The 19,973-nt window shown below is 29.9% G+C and overlaps 4 protein-coding genes across 6 annotated transcripts in view; 1 reads left to right on the forward strand and 3 right to left on the reverse strand.

Moving 5' to 3' along the window:
- Window positions 1-920: 920 nt before the first annotated feature.
- LOC134829688 (V-type proton ATPase subunit H) lies at window positions 921-4,434 on the reverse strand. Of its 3 annotated transcripts, none has more exons than XM_063842903.1 (7): window positions 4,297-4,434; window positions 4,117-4,198; window positions 3,875-4,055; window positions 3,601-3,819; window positions 3,021-3,263; window positions 2,050-2,695; window positions 921-1,495 (listed from the first exon to the last, which is right to left on the reverse strand). In XM_063842903.1, exons 1-7 carry the CDS (start codon window positions 4,346-4,348, stop codon window positions 1,251-1,253), a joined length of 1,668 nt encoding a protein of 555 aa, XP_063698973.1. In that variant the 5' UTR covers window positions 4,349-4,434; the 3' UTR covers window positions 921-1,250. The 3 variants fall into 3 exon arrangements, with proteins under 3 accessions (XP_063698973.1, XP_063698971.1, XP_063698974.1); XM_063842901.1 differs by having other exon boundaries at window positions 2,991-3,263; XM_063842904.1 differs by lacking the exon at window positions 3,021-3,263.
- A 133-nt stretch (window positions 4,435-4,567) lies between these two features.
- LOC134830315 (dolichyl-diphosphooligosaccharide--protein glycosyltransferase subunit DAD1) lies at window positions 4,568-5,120 on the forward strand. The gene is made up of 2 exons (XM_063843752.1): window positions 4,568-4,845; window positions 4,905-5,120. The coding sequence occupies exons 1-2, from the start codon at window positions 4,638-4,640 to the stop codon at window positions 5,033-5,035; spliced, it is 339 nt and encodes a 112-aa protein (XP_063699822.1). The 5' UTR covers window positions 4,568-4,637; the 3' UTR covers window positions 5,036-5,120.
- Window positions 5,097-6,954, reverse strand: LOC134830314 (uncharacterized). The gene has a single exon (XM_063843751.1). It carries the CDS (start codon window positions 6,866-6,868, stop codon window positions 5,159-5,161), a length of 1,710 nt encoding a protein of 569 aa, XP_063699821.1. The 5' UTR covers window positions 6,869-6,954; the 3' UTR covers window positions 5,097-5,158.
- A 2,827-nt stretch (window positions 6,955-9,781) lies between these two features.
- LOC134828563 (protein disks lost) overlaps window positions 9,782-19,973 on the reverse strand; it is a 40,222-nt gene continuing 30,030 nt past the window's right edge. Inside the window, 7 exon segments of the mRNA XM_063841539.1 lie at window positions 9,782-10,783; window positions 10,846-11,685; window positions 11,745-12,074; window positions 12,133-12,289; window positions 12,977-13,319; window positions 13,322-14,313; window positions 14,369-14,448. Of these exon segments, the coding sequence (XP_063697609.1) occupies window positions 9,782-10,783; window positions 10,846-11,685; window positions 11,745-12,074; window positions 12,133-12,289; window positions 12,977-13,319; window positions 13,322-14,313; window positions 14,369-14,448 (3,744 nt within the window).

Here is a 19,973-nt window from a genome sequence, read left to right on the forward strand (position 1 = left end):
TTGGAAAAAGTCCAAAACAAAAGTTGTTTCTAATGCCAAAACCTTCAATTTGAGCTGTAGAACCGTGATCTACAAAAGTTGAAAAAATTTTGAAAAATCGGTATGTGAGCCCTCATAATAAGAGGATTTTTGCTGAAATTTTTTTTGCTAACATCTTTAAAAAGCTCCTGTACATCGAAAACGCAAAATTTGGAAAAAGTCCAAAACAAAAGTTGTTTCTAATGCCAAAACCTTCAATTTGAGCTGGAGAACCGTGATCTAGCTTAATTTTGAAAAATTGGTATGTGAGCCCTCATAATAAGAGGATTTTGGCAGAAATTTTTTTTGATCAATTTTTTTTGCTAACATCTTTAAAAAGCTCCTGTACATCGAAAACGCAAAATTTGGAAAAAGTCCAAAACAAAAGTTGTTTCTAATGCCAAAACCTTCAATTTGAGATAGAACGGTGATCTACAAAAGCTCAATTTTCAAAAATTGGTAATGAGCCTAATTTTTAATTTTTTTTGATCAATTTTTTTTGAGGAGTACAAAAACGCAAAATGTGAAAACCTTCAATTTGAGTCTCTTGGGTTGTGAGGTTATGTCTTTTCCGTCTTGAAAAAAGGAGTACAAAAATTGTAAATTTCAAGAGGAATGAAATTTGAAATGAAAAATGTGACATTGAAATGAAGGTAGTATGTAACAAAAAATTTTAAAAAATTTTATGAAGTTATGTCGTTCTTTAGACGACTACTTTGTCTATTTTTTTTTTTAATTTTGAAAAATTTTGAAAAAAATCTTTTAGAACGAAAACATGAAAAAATTTGAACGGCCGAAATTAATTTTAAAATTTATAATTTTGAAATTCTTTTCTGTAAAATCCATTTGAAGCCAAAACTAAAGATTTTAGATGAAAATTCAGTAAAAATAAAACTTTGTGTTTACGTGATATATTTTATTAGACTCACATTAATTTATTGTTTTTTGTTTCATCATCATTTTCTTTATTATTTATAATATTTTGTAGTAATACGGTCTAGAGAATCTAAATAAGTTTGGATAAGATATCGAATACAATAAACTTCATGCTTCAATTATAAGATTAACACCAACCATATTTCGAATAACATCTACAGGAATGCCTTTTCCAATTTAAATCGTCTCAACATTTTTTTTTGTTCTTAATAAATTTTTCTTTAAGCGACTCAAAACGAAAATATGTACAATATAACTATATAATTTGATTTTTTAACAACTTTTGCAGGTCCATTTTAGGCTTTTCCGCTGATCGCTGCTGGTCCAGAGGGTTTCGTTTCGGTTTCCTTCTCCAATTGTTTGCCCAAGTACTCCCAGTTGTGCACCATTAACTTTTGCACGGCAAGCAAAGCCTCGTAACGGACATTCGGATCTTCGTGCGACAACAATTGCATGACGAGTTGCTTGCCACCGAGTTGTTCGATGACATTTTTGCCGCGTGGATAGTGACGAACGTATTCTCCAATGTCGAAACTGGCAACTGTTTTGAAGAAAAAATTTGATTTTTAGTGATTTTTGGTAAATAAGTTAAAAATTATATTTTTTTTTGTCCCATTTGAAAAGTCGAAAATTTAATGAGACAAAGTAAAAATAATTTTTTGAATTTTTTTTCATAAAAAATTATTAAATTTCAACAATTTTTGATCGTTTTACAAAATTAAAATTTGATTTCAAAATATTTTAAAATAAAAAAAAATTCAAAAAATTTTTTGGTAAAGAAATTTCATCTTGATTTAAAAAAATGGTTAAAAATTTTTAAAATTAAAAAAAAAATAGAAAATATTAAAAAAATTCATTGAAAAATTGTCAAAAACAAAAAAAATTTGGAAAAAAATTGAATTAAAAATTTTATTAAAAATTTGAAATTTTCAAAAAAATTTAAGAAAATTGAGAAATCAAAAAAATTTTTTTTGAAAAATTGTTGAAAATTATAAGAAATTTAAATTTTTTAAAAATATTTTCCATCGAAATTTCGACTTTTCAAACAAAGAAAAAACAAAAAATTAAAAAATAATTTTAAATTTCAAAACTTACCAGCCAAAACAAGCGGGTCATTGGATGTCTCAAGCAAATGGACCAAAATACGCAACAATTCGTAGTTCTTCTCGTTCAAGCGTTGTGCATTTTCACGCCAGAATTTGGCGGATTTGTGTACGGGAGACCATTCCAAGCGAGCACTCTTCACTTCTGTCGCATATTCGTCGAACGAGCTCAAATCCTGGACAGAATTCTGCAATTTCTCCGTCAAAAATTCAACATCTCCCGTGATATCCTCATCATCGAAGCGACGTTGCTCCAAAATGGACAGCTGTTTCAAAACTTTGCACTGTACCATGGCGATGCAATGTTCCTTCGACACTTGGGCATCCTCCGGCTTCTCAATTAAGTTACGGAAAACCGCCAAAATGATACGAGTGACCTTCTCCTTGGCACAATCACTCAAAATATCCGCCAAAATGGGAATCACGTTGAATTTGTTCATCTTCTCGGCAAGCAAGGGATTGAACGTAAGTACCCACAAGCAGAAAACCAGTTGATATTGCACTTGGAAGTTGACGTGCGACGACAAAATACTGATAAGTGTACTGATGCCGTCGACGGAGACAAATGCGAAACGATAATCGTCGTTACGGAGCATCATTTGGAGGCAACGGCCCACGGATTGCATGTACTCGTTACTCTGGAAGATCAAAAAATCATTAAAAAATGCCCTAAAATCGGAAAAATATTTGAAAATTAGTCACATGCGACCTCCTTTTCACTTAAAAGGGGTTCAAATTAGTTCAATTTTGGGATGTTTGACCATTAATTATCGTTAATTATCCGAAATTTCATTAAGGAAACAGATTTTTTTCCAATTTCAGGGAACACACACTCGCAAACACGTCAAATTCGGGGGAAAATGGGGGAGTCTACACTATTTGGCGACATTTCTCACACACAAACACTCGAGTTACGTGTCTCCCGTATTGTACCATAATTGTTAAATATTGAAAATCCATTACATGATGTGCCTCGACACTCGGCGGATGACGATGTCCCGTCGTTTCGCTGTCAATTTCGCGATACTTTTGATGGTGATGCGGCGCGGCGCCCTGCTGATGCGGATGGAACTCATTTTTGCTGTGCCCGAGACCCAAATGGAGTCCATGGTGCCCGTGATGATGATGATGACTATGGTGCAAAGCTGCAATTTCCGCAGCTCGCTTCTCATACGCTTCGGCAACTTCTTTTTCGTACAATTTCGCCTTGTTTTTACGCGTTTCGTTGGGGGAATTTTTGAAAATTATTAAAAAATTTGCTTTTTTTACACTTCCAACATTTAAACCACACTTTTAGGGGTAAGTAGAATCAACAACTTGTGCATGTTAGTTCCATGTTGATGACGATTTTGTTAGTCACGTGACCTTTTTTGGCTTTTTTGCGTTTGTTTTAGGAGCACACACATGAAAAAACAGACATTTTCACAAAAAAAGAACAAAAACTTTCACAACTGAGAGAGAAAAAGAGACCTTTGATGATAGTAACGACGTCCTTGGTGAAAGAAAGAGGCATGAAAAACACTTTTTTGCGATAAAAACTCACATTATTGGTCAGCTGTTCCTTCAACCACTGCAAATAAAAGTTCAAATCGGACTTGGGCATCGTTTCGCGACCCCAACATGCCAATTTCGCGAGGATGCGAGCTGCCATATTCACGATAAAGCCATCCGAGCGATTCAGCAAAGTGAGGAAGGGAGCATAAATGCTTTCCTTTTTCCGTGCTGCATGTTCGTAGAAGATTTCGACGCGAGTACGGTCCTCCTAAAAAGGGATTTTCATGAAAAAATGTTCGAATTTCAGCAAAACCACGACAAACCTGCAACAAATCATCAATCATGACCAAAATATATTGGATTGTCTGGTCCTTGGAGACGTGTGACAACAAGTTGAGGAAGGTTTTTGCACTTTGTGGAGCATTCGTTTGCAAATATTGCCCACGCTTGTCACTGTCCAACGCACTAATTGCTGCATAATCCTCGCTATTGATCATTTGCGATCTGAAAAAAGGAAAAATATCACTTTAAAATACCGAAAACAGCCTATTTGACCCGAACTTACTGCATATAGGATTGCCAGTTGATCTTGTTTTGACGGATTTCGGAGGCTTGTTGCTGCAAAACGCTCGTCGCTGCAATCATATCTACAAAGGAATAAAGGAAAATTCATGAAAAGTTATTTTTCTCAAATGGAAAATGTCAATTTTGAAGGAAATTTAATGGAAATCTTGATAATTCGTACCAATCTTCTCGTCGGGCAGCGACGACATCAACTCTTGCACGTGAGCAGTCATTTTTCCCGAATATCAAAGGCTCTCGAAGGCTTAATTTTAAAATTTTTCAACTATTTTGACGAAATTTTCTCAATCACAAGACTCGATTTTCAATACTCGACTTGTACAAGAAAATTGAAACTCGGATCGAAAATGGGTCCCATACTAACTCGACTTGTACAAAAAACTTGTACGGTACGATGGTGAGTCGGCTGAAAGTGATAAAACAGCGCCATCTTCATTCAGCGGAGACTTTTAGAACTAAATTTATTGAATCCACGTAATAAACAGCCGGAAAATCCTCAAAAAAATGGCAAAATTCACGCAAGTCCTGCAGAAATTCTACGAAGAATACCAAAATAAGACGTCCAAGAAACTCAAGCTCATCGACGCGTATCTATTCTACATCCTGCTCACCGGAATCATTCAATTTGTGTATTGTGTCTTGGTTGGCACTTTTCCCTTCAACTCTTTTCTTTCGGGATTCATCTCTACCGTGAGCTCTTTTATCCTCGGAGGTCAGTAAAAAATCAATTTCTTCAATAATTTTGATTTTAATGAAATTTTCCAATTTTAGTTTGCCTTCGTTTGCAATCAAATCCGGAAAATAAACAAATTTTCATGGGAATTTCGCCGGAACGTGGATTCGCCGACTTTATTTTCGGACACATCATCCTCCATTTGGTCGTCATGAACTTTATCGGTTAATCTCGCGCATTCCTAAAGACTAGATTTAAGCTCCGTCTCACAATTAAAAGTACTAATTCAATAAATTTTGCATTACATCAATCGATTTTATTGAATTTTCTACTGCCTAAAGTGCTAAAAAAATTAAGTTTCTATTGAAATTTTCTCGTCATCACTGTGATCGTCTAAAAAATCGCGGATTTCTGTTTTAACTAGTTCTTCAATTTGTTCTTTTTCAACGAGGCCAGCTGCATTCACGATCAAAACGGCGCATTTTTTGTCCTCCAAGATGCGTTTTTTGAGTCTCATCAGTCCAATGGGCGTTTTATTGTCGTTCAAAGTGTTTGTGTTGTCAAAAACTTCGACATGAAGATCTTTGGGACCAATTTTGGCGCAAATTCCAGCGATATTTAATTCAGGAATTTGTTGCACGTACTCGACAGAGCTGAAATTGAACTCTTTCGCACATTTCTTCAACGTTTCGAAGGTCATTTGGAGTGCCGGGCGATCATTAATTAAATATTCTGATGGTTTTCTGTTGATTTTCAGGGGTTTTCGTTCCAAATCCAGCAAATTCTGCAGCAAAATCCTTCGTGAATCCTGTCGCACTCGATGAGCCATCTTCTGGAAATTCGTGTCGGTGTCTGCTAACGCATCTTTGGCGAGATCTGTGTATTTGTAGCCCAGCAACCAGAGAGATAGCGAAGTAACTATCAGCTCATCTGAGGCATACCGATATTCGCCGTTGTCTAATTTGTTGAAAATTATTTGAACGACGCGATTTATGGCAACTTCGTCGGTGAATGTGAGTCCCAGTTGCGATGCACTCCATAAGAGGGTCGAAATATATCGCGGAAGTGTTCCGGAATTGACCAGTTGAATGCCTCGGATGAACAGATCTGACACAATTTCGTTGTGGGCAACGCGATTTTCCGCCAAAAACGCTAAAAGATGTCCAATTGATCGAATATCGGAATTTTCTTCGGTAATTTGTCCATTTTCGAGCCAGCCGATGACTTTTGCAAGTGTTTCGGGGGAACGTACTTGATTGTGACGCAAGCATTTGAGGAATGTGATCATCAAAGCCATATCAATCTCTTCCATCGACAAAACTGCTTCCTTTACACGTCTCAAAAATGTTTGACTTTTCAGCTGAGTGCTCGTTTTGAAGGCAGCATTCGCCACAATCGCCAAATCCATCGTTTCTAGCTCATCCGCGTAATCATCCAGATAATTTTTCAGGAATTGTTGCATCAAATTTCGACAAAATTCGCTTTTTTTACCCATTCCGAGGTAAAAACACACTTCCACGAACGTCCTTGCGTTCTGTTCCTTGCCAAATCCATTCACGAGTGTCGGCATCGCACGTTTAAAAAAATCCAATTGATGAATTCGGTCCGGCAGGAAGTACATCAAAGCATTCAGCACCTCAATTATTCGTTGTTGCGACATTTCCTCTATCTTGGCGGCACATTCGTTGTCCAGTCGGTTCACGACTTCAACAATTGTCGGAATATCGGTTCGGCCCTTGTAGACGCTCGTATAGACAATCATTTGTGGCAGTTGCTCTGCGTCAATTTCCCGAATATCCCGGATGAATCGTCGCATATCTGCCACCGGGAAGTAGTCCGCATACCGGATTGTGTACTTGATCGGGTCCTTGTTCGAGGCATTTTGGATGGCAACGTGCCGAGCGAAACGTGTGATGAGACTCCCGGATGATTCGACATCTGTTCCGTCCAATTGGAAGTCACGATTGCGGAATGAGGCGAATAATCGGGCGTTTTCCAAGATGATTTTGGAATTTCTGTCGTTTGTTTGGGTGCCGAGGCGGCTCAATACTGCTCTTAACATTTTTTGTGTGTTTTTGTCGTTTTAATTAAGGAAAAATTCGATTTTTCTATGATTTCATAACACACGAGACTTTTGCTTTGTTTGGTTCACTTTGACAGATAGGTTACCTTAAGGGTGTTCCAAGACCGTTTTCTGTTTCACGTTACATGTTTGAAAAAAAATCCATCCATGGGGGATATAGAAATTTTATATAGATTTTCGTTTTTAGTACTATTTTGTATGAAAAAGTAATAAAAGTGTTCAATTTTCAGTTATTTTCTATGATATTATTATAAAATTAGCGTTTTGACTTAATTTTTCCTTTCCAAAAACTATTTTGAAAAATTTTTCTAAAAAAATAATCTAATCTAAAAAAGTTTTCAAAATGGCTTTGACACAGTTTTTTTGCTCTTGATTTAGTTTTTAAAACAAAACTATGTCAAAGAAATTTTTTTTTTTCAGTTTCAATTTTTTGGCAGTTTTGAGTTATAAAATGATTAAAAATGATAAATTAGAGCCCTCTGACAAATTTTTATCCATTTGGAGCAAGATTTGACAAAAATTGCTTTGACACAGTTTTTGACACAGTTTTTTGATTTAGTTTTTCTCTTGATTTAGTTTTTAAGACAAAACTATGTCAAAGAAAAATTTTTTTTTCAGTTTCAATTTTTTGGCAGTTTTGAGTTATAAAATGATTAAAAATGATAAATTAGAGCCCTCTTATAAATTTTTATCCATTTGGAGCAAGATTTGACAAAATAGCTTTGACACAGTTTTTTTGCTCTTGATTTAGTTTTTAAAACAAAACTATGTCAAAGAAAATTTTTTTTTCAGTTTCAATTTTTTGGCAGTTTTGAGTTATAAAATGATTAAAAATGATAAACTAGAGTCCTCTGACAAATTTTTATCCATTTGGAGCAAGATTTGACAAAAATGGCTTTGACACAGTTTTTGACACAGTTTTTTTGCTTTTGATTTAGTTTTCAAAACAAAACTATGTCAAAGAAAAATTTTTTTTTCAGTTTCAATTTTTCGGCAGTTTTGAGTTATAAAATGATTAAAAATGATAAATTAGAGCCCTCTGACAAATTTTTATCCATTTGGAGCAAGATTTCACAAAAATTGCTTTGATTTAGTTTTTCTCTTGATTTAGTTTTCAAAACAAAACTATGTCAAAGAAAAAAAATTTTTTCAGTTTCAATTTTTTGGCAGTTTTGAGTTAAAAAATGATTAAAAATGATAAATTAGAGCCCTTTGACAATTTTTTATCCATTTGGAGCAAGATTTGACAAAAATTCTTTGACACAGTTTTTGATTTAGTTTTTCTCTTGATTTAGTTTTAAAACAAAACTATGTCAAAGATTTTTTTTTCAGTTTCAAATTTTTGGCAGTTTTGTTAGTGATAAAATGTCAAAATTATTGAAAAACAGCTAAAATATCGCTAAAATGCTAGTAAAACTTAATTTCTCCATTAATTATGAAAAATTATGAAAAAGTATTTCAAAATCTATATAAAATTTCTATATCCCCCATGGCAATTTTTCATAAAAATGATGGGGGAGGAAACGCGAAACAATATACGTTATTGGAACACCCTAAAGAAATATGAATGGAGAAGCAGGCAAATTTAATTGTGGTGTGTGAAAAAATGTTTTATTTAAATAATAAAAAATTATTTATTGAAAATTAAAGATAATTTAATTAAAAATGAATAAAGAATAATATGAAATTTAAAAATTATTTTACTCCATTATTTTCCGTTTTTTTATTGGGAAAAGAATTTATAAAACATTAAAAGTTCAAGTATTTTATAAAAATATTAAGCTAATTTTTAAATTATTTTTTTTAAATACATAAAATTCAAATAAAAAATCAATTTAAATTCATTAAAAATTAATTCTTAAATTAAAATTAATTATTATATTAATTAAGTATTTTTTATTTTAATTAAAGAAACAAGTAAAATTTAATTTAAATAATATACTTACAGTACTTCAATTTTTTGTTTACCCTTTTCTCACCTTAAATTACAAAAATTAAATTTTTTAGAAAATTAAAAATAAATTCAAAATTTTAGGTATACAGTTTTTTTTGAAATAATAAATTTTTAATTATACCTAATTAATTAAATAATAATTAAAATTTTTTTTTTTCACTTAAAATAATTGATATAAATAAATATTATTTTTTTTTCAAAAAAATATTTATTCTTTATTGAAAAACTTAAAAAAATAAACTTACTTTATTAGAGAATTGAATGAATATTTATGAAATACATACCTATACCTAAAATATTGAAAAACATAAATTAATAAATAAATTTAATACATATCTAGGTTTATTTAAAGAAATTATAAAATATATGAATGTTTTTTTAAATTTTATTCAAAAAAAAATATATTAATTAAAATTATTAATAAAAAAAATAATTATAAAATAATAACAAAAAATAATATAGAGTATTTATTATTATTTTTTTTTAAATAGTAAAACCTACCTTTAAAAATTTTTAAGTTATTTTTATACAAATTTTTTTAAATTAAAAAAATATAATTCTCAATAGAAGTTTAATTTATTTTAAAATCTGTAGGAACAACAAAATTATTGATATTTGAGGAAAAATTATTCAAAAAATTTAAACTGACTATTTAAAACAATTTATTTTTTTTAAATTTTGAGTCATAATTTAAAATTTCAATAAAAAAATTAAACTAAACTATAAGTTTATAGTTTTTAAACTTTTTGCGAGATTTTTTTTCTAAACTCCTGTATTTACCTTAAATATTTAATAAAAAAAACTTTTGCAAAATTTAAAAAAATAATTTATTTTTTTTTTTAATTTGAGGATTATTATTCATAAGTTCAAAAGAAAAAAAAATCCATTATTTTTGGTTCAATCAATTTTATTAGAAAAATAAAACAAAAAAATTAAACTTAACATTCTAAGTCGACTGCAAAATCTGCAACTAAATCTAGAAATAAATTAGATTTTCCGTCGTCGTCATCTTCTTCTTCTAAATATCCAACAGACTTAAACTCTGATAAACTTTTACTCAAAAAACGAATTGTCTCTAAATGTTCCCTCTCCCACTCATACTGAAATAAACTAACAAACATCTCACTCAACTCACTAATCGTCACTAATTGACTTTCAATCAGACTTTTGAGCCACTTGAGGAGGCACTTAATCGTCGCATCTTTCTCCGTTGCCTCATCCAGCTGCAAAATAAAGCGCGCACTAATCAAATGTGCGAATAAATTTTTGTTCTGTTTTTTCGTCGGAGTTCCTTCTTCTCTCTCAGGGGACTCGTCCTGTCTAGATTTCTTGATAAATCCAATCATTTTTTCAGATTTCCAAATTTGATTCGATGCCTCAAGAACATCGTCGTCAGTTATCAATTCGGGTTTCGTCACAATTAGGGTTTGCACGAGAACCAACAAAATACTGCCGCAGGTGCGATAAAGATTCGTCGTGAACTGCTGATGCACCAAAATATCGTGAAACATTTTCAAGAATTTCATCAAAAGTTCTTTTGTGACTTTTTGCGGGTGCAAGGAGGCTTTGTGCTGAATTTCCTGACAAGCGTTGAAAAATTCGGATGGCAACTCGTGATGAATGTTGATCTGGAAGTTCGTTTGATGCTCCGTGATATTCGCTTTTACGAGACGATCTGCATCGGCTCTTATGGTTTTTGAGAAGATTTCGGTGCCGCGCATGTGAGAAACGCGCCAATCGTTGACTTTACGAATTATTTTATCGGTTGCGAGATGGATGCAGGTCTTTTTCACATTTTCAATCGTCTCTAATGGGAGCAAAGCATCAAAGGCAGCCTTTGTGCGACGTTCAACCGCTACGAAAACCGTCTCGTCCCACAATTTGATGAGCAAAGCGAACGATTTCAGGTACAATTCGGTCATTTCTTTAGCTACAACTTTCTAAAAATATAAAAAAAAAATTTTTTAGACTAAAATTGAAAATTTTTAAGGAAATTTCTTACCGCATCGTTACTTTTGATCAATTTCAGTCCCTCAACTGCCTCATTTTTCACTGGAATCATATGTTTGTACTGGAAATCCTTCACCACAGCCGATGTCACACGTTCTACGATGAATTCCACGATCCTTCGTACCGATAAACTCTGCGACTGCAAAAACGCTTCCGTGAGTTTTGTTTGTCCATCTTGCGCAGCTTGCAATTTTCCATTTCCCGTTGTCGTTTGGGTCGTTGTGATATGTCGGAAGCGTCCCGTACGCGAAACTTGCTTCTCAAAACGCGATGGCATGATGGAAACTCGTAAATCAGCCAAAAAAGGACATGCTGCGACAATTATGTGTTCCAAATGGGGACTCAAACATCTCTCGGCCAAATCTTTTTCATGCAAAATGAGCGATTTTGAAGTGTCAAGCGTCTCTAATTGACTTTGGATCTCGGCGTGATACGAAAAATAGTCGTCGCTCAAGCTGCAATGCTCAAAAAGCCATCCCAGACATGCCCGGATGACAAATTTCTCCGCCAAACTCTCACTGGCATAGCTTATGTAGAGCTTATACAGCAACCGGAACACTCCTTTGTAGTAATCCAAGCAAAGCGAGACATAATCCAGCATGTAGAGGTACTGAACGATCCACGGAATTGTCACAACAAGCTTTTTCTCCGTCGCACTTCTCAAAATGATGCTTTTGATGTCAAACGTGGGCAAAATCATGTTCCTCAACTGAATCTGACGTTCGTCAACCACGAAATTTCGGTTCGATACGTCATACATGTAGGGACGGGACGTGACAAAACCGATAAATTTGGCAAGGACACGCATTGTGATGATTGTCGACGGTTGAATCTGCAATAGAAAGTCCCGAAATTAACACCAAAAATGTTAAAATCCCAAAATTCACTTACAATTTGGTCGGTTTCGCTATTCGCACGTGCCATAATTGCCGATCGGTTACTCACATCCAATAACGTGTCGATGCTGCATTCGATATCGACGTGTGTGCAATACGAAGCGTCATTCATCTCCATTAATTCGGCAATTAGCGCGAGTTTTAGTTGCTCCAAGAACATGGAATTGTTGTCCGAAGCTATTATAAAGTCCTGGAAGAACGCCTGGTTGCCCGGAAAGAGAAATTGGGTGCTAAATTGGCTCGGGGCTACAAGTCGTTGTCGTAATTTTGATAATTTTGTTAAATCTATGCTGGGAAGTGCTAATTGAAGTTCACTTGCGGATTGCTGAAAAAAGTAGAAAAATGTTAATTTTTGATTTTTTGCTTTGAAAATCGAAACTTACGTCGAAATTACATGAAATTATTAGTTGGGCAGTGAATAATTTTGCCAAATGAGCCATATTTATTGGATGATCGATGATCCCTAAAAGAGCTTTTACCTTTGATCCGTATTCTGATGAGAAATTGAAGGATGGGTTGAAGTGCTTTTGTTCCCATGATCTAAAAAAAGTTATAAAAAATTATTTTTAATAAAAAAAATTGAAAAAGTGTTTAAAATATTAAAAATTAAAAAATTTTCAAATTAAAAAAAAAAAATAAAAAATTTTAATGTTTAAAAATAAATATTTTGATGAAAAAATTAATTAAAAATATTTTTTTTAAAGAAAAATAAATTTAATATTTTTTTAAATTATTAAAACAAATAATTTTTTGTCTAAAAATAATAATAATGAATAACAATTTTATTAAATATAAAATTTAAAAAAATTTATAATTTTTAACTAAATATTAAAATTCAGATTTTTTTCTTAATAAAAAATGAAATTTAAATTAATAATTGTAAAAGCTTTAGTTCATATTTAACCTTTAAAAAATTTAAAAAAAGAAAAATAAATATTTTTTTTTAATTTAAAATTATCTAAATAAATAATAATTAATTTTTAATAATAATTAATTTTTAATAATTAAAATTATTAAAAAATAATTAATTTTATAATTATAATATTAAAATATAATTTTATAATTATTATTTAAAAAATAATTATAAAAATTTTGTTAAAAAAATAAGAATAAAAAAATTATTGATGATAACTATCAAAATTCAATATAAATAAATAAAATATTTCATTTGAAAAAATTTTAAAACAAAAATCAAAGAAAATAATTAAAAATCAAGGCACAACTCACTTCAAAATGGCATAAAACATATCCCTCTGCTTCTTAAAAGCTCCAAACTCTCGTTCCGTCGGAAAATTTCCCTTCGAATCATTTTCTTGCTGATAAAAAACGTAACTATATCCCGGTAAATTATTGCTATCGGTTAATTTTGACGCCAAATTCGACTTGTACTGAAAAATGTCTTTGAGGAATTTCGTTAATTCCGCGTCATTAGCGGAAATCCGCTCATTTTTCATGAGAACATTTATCGTTTTCGCATCCAACATGACGAGCAAGTGCTTGAGGCGTGCCAGTGTCGTCAAGGCAAAAAATATACAATTATTTAAATTCCTCAAAACGCTCGTGGCGCCTCATCTGGCGTCGTTTCGCGCGAAAAAGGATCCGTTTCAGTGTTTATCAAGTTAACCAGGTACGAAATTTCAGTCAAAATATTTATCGCTAAATTGCAGTCCAATAAAATTACAAAAATATCCGATAAACGAGTGATTATTTGCTTGTGCGTGACTTTGGTCAAGTCAATTTCGAGCGGCGGTGGTTGAGAGGATTCGATTATTTTGTCTTTGAAGGCGGCATGTAAGCTTCGGACGTGTTGATCCTGCGTTTGTTGCAAAAAATCGTTCGTTATGGCTTCTTTGTGCGTTTTTAGGAGCGCTCGTTCGGGCGTTTGAGGCGTCTCGGCGCTTTTGATGAAGGAATCTGACGTGGCAAATGCATTATTAGCATCTGTGGGGATCATGGAGACACTTTTACTGAGCGTTATTGGGGCAACGCGTTTTTTCGGCTTCGAATGTGAGCGATTTTCGTTGATTTTTGTCTCCAGTGTCGTCGGGGAAGGTTCATTTCCGAGCGATTTTCGTTGCTTGGTCTTCATGGGACCCATGATAAAGTCACCCAAGCACATGGGACTACCGCTGCCGGTACTTTTCCGCTGCGTCGTATTGCGTTGCTTACCCCCCACTGGCGTACTTGTCATTACATTTGTCTCTCGTTCGCCAAATGCCACAACGGCACTCGTTTTTTTGCCACTTTCCATGCTACGACGTCCTCGAGTACGCAAATCAAAATCACTCCATTTGTCATCGGAGGTTTGTTCGTGGAAACTACTGCCTTTCTTGCCGCTATTTTTAACTTCGCGAGGACTGTCATCGTCAAACACGTTTTTTTGCGGCAACGACGGTGTAAAGAGTTCCCGTGAAATTGTCGTTTGTTGTCGCAAACGGGATTCAGACACGTGCGACGATGATGATGATGCGGATGCGGGCTGTTGACGTACATTACTGCCTGGCGTTGACACTAATCCAGGCTTTTTCGGTGTGTTGCATGCTGACGAGCTGCTTTTCGTAAAACTGAAAATGACGCAGAAATAGAAATAAATCAATCACGGCGAAAAATCCGACTTACTCCTCCGTTTGCGATTTTATGACCTCCCAAAAGTGCAACGCAAACCTTTCCACGCTGCAATTATTTTTTGCCGCATAACTCTGCAAAAACAAAAAAAAATCAAGGAAAATAAGTTTCAAGGGTGGAAAAAAAACATGACGCATTAGCATAACATTCACAATTGGATTTGAGGACTGATATCATGCATAAAAGTCGTAAAATTTGCGACGACGACGACGACAAACCTTGATACGTATGGCAGCGAAACAAAGCGAAGGAAGTGAAAACAAGGAGGAAATTTGGTAAATCTAGTAATTTTCAATGAAATCTGTTCACATACGTACGAGGACGTTGCTTATGTACAAGGGAAAATTGAGAGTAGCCTGGAAATGGTCTTGGCGCAATTTGCTGTACTTGCGCGTGGTAATATATGACAACGATTCTCTTTTTCCCTGAATTTTCTCTTACAAAGTTAATTTATTTAGAGTACCTGTTGTTATGTCTGTACACTTATCACTTGGACATTACATTGCGGAAATTCGCTCAAATGGTTTGCAATAAGATTTCTTTTTTTTTATTTTAAATTTCTATTATTTTTTTTTTAAACTTTTTTTAACTTTTTAAAATAAAATAAAAATTTTAAGAAAAAAAATTTAAAAAAGTTGATTTAATTATTTTTATTTGTTATTAATTTACTTCAAATGATTTGTTAAAATATTTTATTACTTTCTTTTTAAATTTATGATTTTAAGAAATTTAAAAATTATTAAATGAATTTCATTTAAAAAAAAAATTTAAGTTATACTTTTTAATATGTACTTATTTTGTATTATATTTTTTATAAAATATTTAAAAAAAATAATTATTAAAATTATTTAAAAATTTAGAGCTAAATAATTTTTTAAATGAAATATTTTTTATTTCAAATTTACTTTATTTATTTGTTTAAAAATTATAATTTAAATATTTTGATAAAATTTTGTACTTTTGAAATTTTTTTTTATTAATTGAAAAAATAAACTAAATTAAATTAAATTAAATTAAACTAAATTAAATTAAAAAATTAAATTAAAAAATAAATTAAATTAAATTCAATTTTAAATAAAATAAATGAACATTATTTAATCAATTAAAATTATTTAAAATGTATCTTTTTTAAAAATAAAATTTTAAACTAAAATAATTAAGTAAGATTAATTATAAATTTAATCTTTAATTTTAAAATGATTAAAAGTTATAAAAAATATTAAATTGTATAAAAATTTAAAAAAAAAAATTAATTTAATAAGAAATCAATTAAATTAATTTAATTTAAATATAATATTAATTTTATTTATTTTACGAATATTTATTCGTTTATTTAATTTTAATTTAATATAATTATTTAATTTAATTTAATATAAACAAATATTTTAAAATTATTTTTTTTTAAATAAATTTTTAACTTAAAAAAAAATAAATAACAATAAATTCAAAATCAGATAATTTTTCAGAGAAATAAATTAAAAATAAAGAATTTTATTTAATTAATATAAAAATTTGATAATAATTCAATATTATTTTCTACGCAGTAAAAATCAAAATACGCCCTCGTAATAAAATTTTCCCATGAAAAGCGGCAAGTTACACTTGTTGTTGTTTTATTTTATATACACCATAAACGCCATAAAACTGGAAGTGGAAATCTACAGAGGTCGGTCGTGATATAGAACTTTGCGTCAAAACATGCGCAACATTCAACAGCTAGCTATGTACCTTCAAATATACATAAAATACACAAAGACACACACACAGGAGCAACAATAGAAATTTTGCTCTTGATTATATATTTAATGGTTGTCGTCTTCCTTCGTCGTACAGAGAGCGAATTTTATATGCGAAAAATGTGGTTATAATGGTATATAGTCTGGTTTAGTGAATGAATCTGCGACGTACTTGAATGGGGAAAAAAGCAGCAGCAGAAAAAGTGAATTAACGACACGGTGTGAGACAAAGTAATGTCAATTCCTTCTCCCTCTTGATGTTTTTTTCTTTTCTTTTTCTCATCATTTGAATGTTCTTTAATCGTTTAAATGCGCCTTTTGTGATAAAACATTCATTATGCCACTGCTGCGCTGCCATATAGGTGCTCGCTTGTTGACTTGCCAAAGGATTTCAAGGATTTCTGTTGTTTTTATTGTTGTGGAAAGAAAGAAATGAAACAAGTTTTTTGTTTTTTTTTGTGTTTTTCTTTATTTTTCTCAATCATGCATATATAAGAAAATAGAGATGACTATTCATATTCATTAAATACACGTTTAAATTATAAAATAATAATAAGTTTTTGTTTGTTTTTTTTTTGTATTAATTCCTGCTATGATTTTTTAATTCTTATTTTTTTCAAACATTCTTTTGTTTCAATCTCAAGCCAATTAATTTTCATTAATGTTATAAGAAAATGTATGTTGTAACGAAAAGTTTGTAATTTTATTGCAACATTATATGCGGGAAATGTTTTTGAAATTCTGTGATGTGTATCTTAATATTTTTTTATAAATAATGTTTTAAAACCTTAATATATATAAATATTATTAATAATAATAAAGAAACATTTTTATCAAAGAAAAACATATTTTATAATATATAGAATATTTTTTGTATTAAAAAACAAATAAAAACAAACAAACATTGTACACGCCTACAAAGTACAAAAAACTTGTAATCTTCAAAGGACATGTTTCGGACTAGTTTACGTTTCTCTTTATTACTTTTAATTTTTTTTTTACGATCTTAATATTATTATGTTATTTTAAATATTGTTGATGTTATTCGGCAACCAAACACTTTAATAGACAATTATAATATAATATATATTGTATACTTAAAGCAACATTAAATTAATGAAAAGGGGCTTAGAATGACCCATTTTCATGGCAAAAAAAATAAATCCTTAATATTTTATAACAACCAAATGTTATAAAAGTTATATTTATTTAGGAATTCATACTAATTAAACATCGAATTGTTATTATTATTTTAATAAAATTTAATTTAAACACAATTTAAAATTGTACGGGGAAATTAAATTTCGTGAAATTGAAGCACATAATTTAATTAATTTAAATAGCACTAGAATTTTGTATTAAAATTATGCAAAATTAAAAAAAAAACTAGGCCTTGAATTTTTTTCATGTATAAAAAATTATCATATATAAATTGTTCGTATTGAAAACGTCTGGGCTGAATTTTTTTTTTATTTGTAAACTTATTTAATTAACAAATAGAATCACTATTCAACACACACCAAACATATTGACTTATTACAACAAGTTCATTTATCCTACAAAGTTATGTTCTATTTTTTTTAATAATAATTAATAATAATAATTAATAATATTATAATAAAATGATGTGCATAAGATATCATTTCCATCGAGTCGTTAAAAGACTTTTTTTTTATGTCTTTTAATTAATTTTTTTTTGTTTATTAAAAATTCTGGTCCTTTCCTTTATTATTTTTTTTTATTAAATTTTTAACTGGGAATGCGTTTTTTTTTTAATTAAATAACATATGACAACAAGATTTTTTTTGGATTATTATTTATTGTTAGGATATCGTCATCATAACGATTATCATCAAATAGGAGTTATTTATTATTAGTTAACAACTTGTTTGAATTTAGAAAATATTTATATCTTTAATACTGGCATTTGACAATTTTTTTCCTCATTTTTTTATTTATTTATTTATTATTTTTTATCAATGATATCAATTACATAATTAAGTTAAGTACAAGGAATGAAAGCTCATGAATCTTTTATTTATTTTTTTTTATTTAAAAAGTTTTATATTTATTGCGTGTGAAAGACAGTCTCATACTATACAGAAGGAAAATAGAGGAAAAAATTAGTAATTGAGAGAAAATAAGCAGCAGAACACATAATAAATATATAGAACACGTAAAACACGACGGTTATTCATGCTTTTGAATATGAGCTACATCTCTCTTCTTATTATGTTTTTTTTTTGTTTAATATACATGTTTATTATATATATTTTTGTTTTTTTTTTAATTGTTATAAATATGTTTTGTTTTAAAAATGTTAACAGGCCACACCTATAAAGCGAATAAACAAAGCAGATGGGATTGATTTTCTTCATTTTTTTCCATTATCATTTTTTGGGACTGTCAGCGAAATTCGTAAAATTCATTGGATCAATTACAAAATATCATTATGTTTATTTTTTTCAATATTTATAAGAATATATATCTTAAAAAATGCGGAAAATGGAAAAGTTTTTTTTTATTAATTATCATCATCAAGTTTTCAACGAAAATGCTTATCAGTCGAGTTTTTTATTTTATTTTTTTTTAGTATAATAATGATTGCTTTTTTCTTAAGTTTTTTTGACTGCACTGGCACCAATAATATTTTTTTTTTAATTTTTCGTGTATGTATGAAAGATCCTTGTCAAATTTTGATTGTTTTATTTTTGTTAAATATATATTTTTTTCGCGTATTATTATAAATTGATATAATAATACAAATATTGTTAGTAGTAATAGTTTAGTATAGTAAATAGTGTAAAAAATCTATATATTGTTAGGTTTGTAATAAAAAATTTCACTAAACATTTTTTTTTCGAGTAACAACTTTTTTTTTATTTATTTAAAATTTTAATTGAAAGCAAAAAATTTGCAAACCAAAATAATTTTTCACATGATTTATTTTATGCTAAGACAGTCAATTTCATCCCAGCTTTTTTTTCATATATATTATTATTAATAATTAATAACATTGCGGGAAAAACATTTAAAAATAATTTCTATATATTTATTTTATTACGTTAATGATGAAAAATTTTACAGCTATTATTTGGACCAACGAACGAACAAACATTTATTTTTTGAGTTTTTTTTTTATTTTTTGTAAAGAGTTTGTTCTTTTGACAAAAAAAAATATATGTTAAAAAAATGTTGTAAAAAGTGTAAGTGTTTTATGTATGTTGTATACTCAACTTGTTTTTTTTTTGATATTTTGTAAACTTATTTCCTAGAAAGTATCAAAAATATTGATTTCTGTGTTTTTTTATCTTAGTTTTTTTTTTACTTTAAAAGCTACAATAATATTCAATAATCAACTGTTCCAGGTTAGTTATGTTTAAGTTATTTATTATTTATCATAGTTAGTAATGATTTTTCATGTTATGTTTGTGTACATGTTTTGTGTGTCATTTTTTCATATATCATATTAATAATAATATTATATAAGCATACAAAAATTTTGCGAAGCAACTACTAGTTTTTATCTGAAAAATGTTCCACTACCACATTTTTAACTGTTTTTTTTTTGGTTTATTAAAATTTTTTATTAATACTATGTTCTAGATGTTGTCAAATATATATGAATTTTTAATAAAAACGTTGTTTCAACAAGTTATTATTATTAATTAATAATTATTATTAGTTTTCTATTTTACTACAAAAAACATTATCAAAAAGTTACTAGTTAATTATTATTTTTTTTTTATTAATGAAACTACGAATCATCGATTTGTGTCTTGTTTTGTGTTTCTTGTGTGTTTGTGTGTGTTTATGTCAAGTAGGTCTGTAAATGTGATTAAAAATTTTCGTTAATCGATGTA

The sequence above is a fragment of the Culicoides brevitarsis genome, chromosome 2 (assembly GCF_036172545.1).
Source record: "Culicoides brevitarsis isolate CSIRO-B50_1 chromosome 2, AGI_CSIRO_Cbre_v1, whole genome shotgun sequence".
Lineage (NCBI taxonomy): Eukaryota > Metazoa > Arthropoda > Insecta > Diptera > Ceratopogonidae > Culicoides > Culicoides brevitarsis.

Coding starts and splice junctions, on each gene's coding strand:
- LOC134829688 (XM_063842901.1), bottom strand. CDS start 4,348: ATGACTGCTCACGTGCAAGAGTTGATGTCGTCGCTGCCCGACGAGAAG. Junction 3,820..3,874: donor TGATTGATGATTTGTTGCAG/GTTTGTCGTGGT, acceptor ATCCCTTTTTAG/GAGGACCGTACTCGCGTCGA. Junction 2,696..2,990: donor TTCAATATTTAACAATTATG/GTACAATACGGG, acceptor TTGATCTTCCAG/AGTAACGAGTACATGCAATC.
- LOC134830315 (XM_063843752.1), top strand. CDS start 4,638: ATGGCAAAATTCACGCAAGTCCTGCAGAAATTCTACGAAGAATACCAA. Junction 4,846..4,904: donor GAGCTCTTTTATCCTCGGAG/GTCAGTAAAAAA, acceptor TTCCAATTTTAG/TTTGCCTTCGTTTGCAATCA.
- LOC134830314 (XM_063843751.1), bottom strand. CDS start 6,868: ATGTTAAGAGCAGTATTGAGCCGCCTCGGCACCCAAACAAACGACAGA.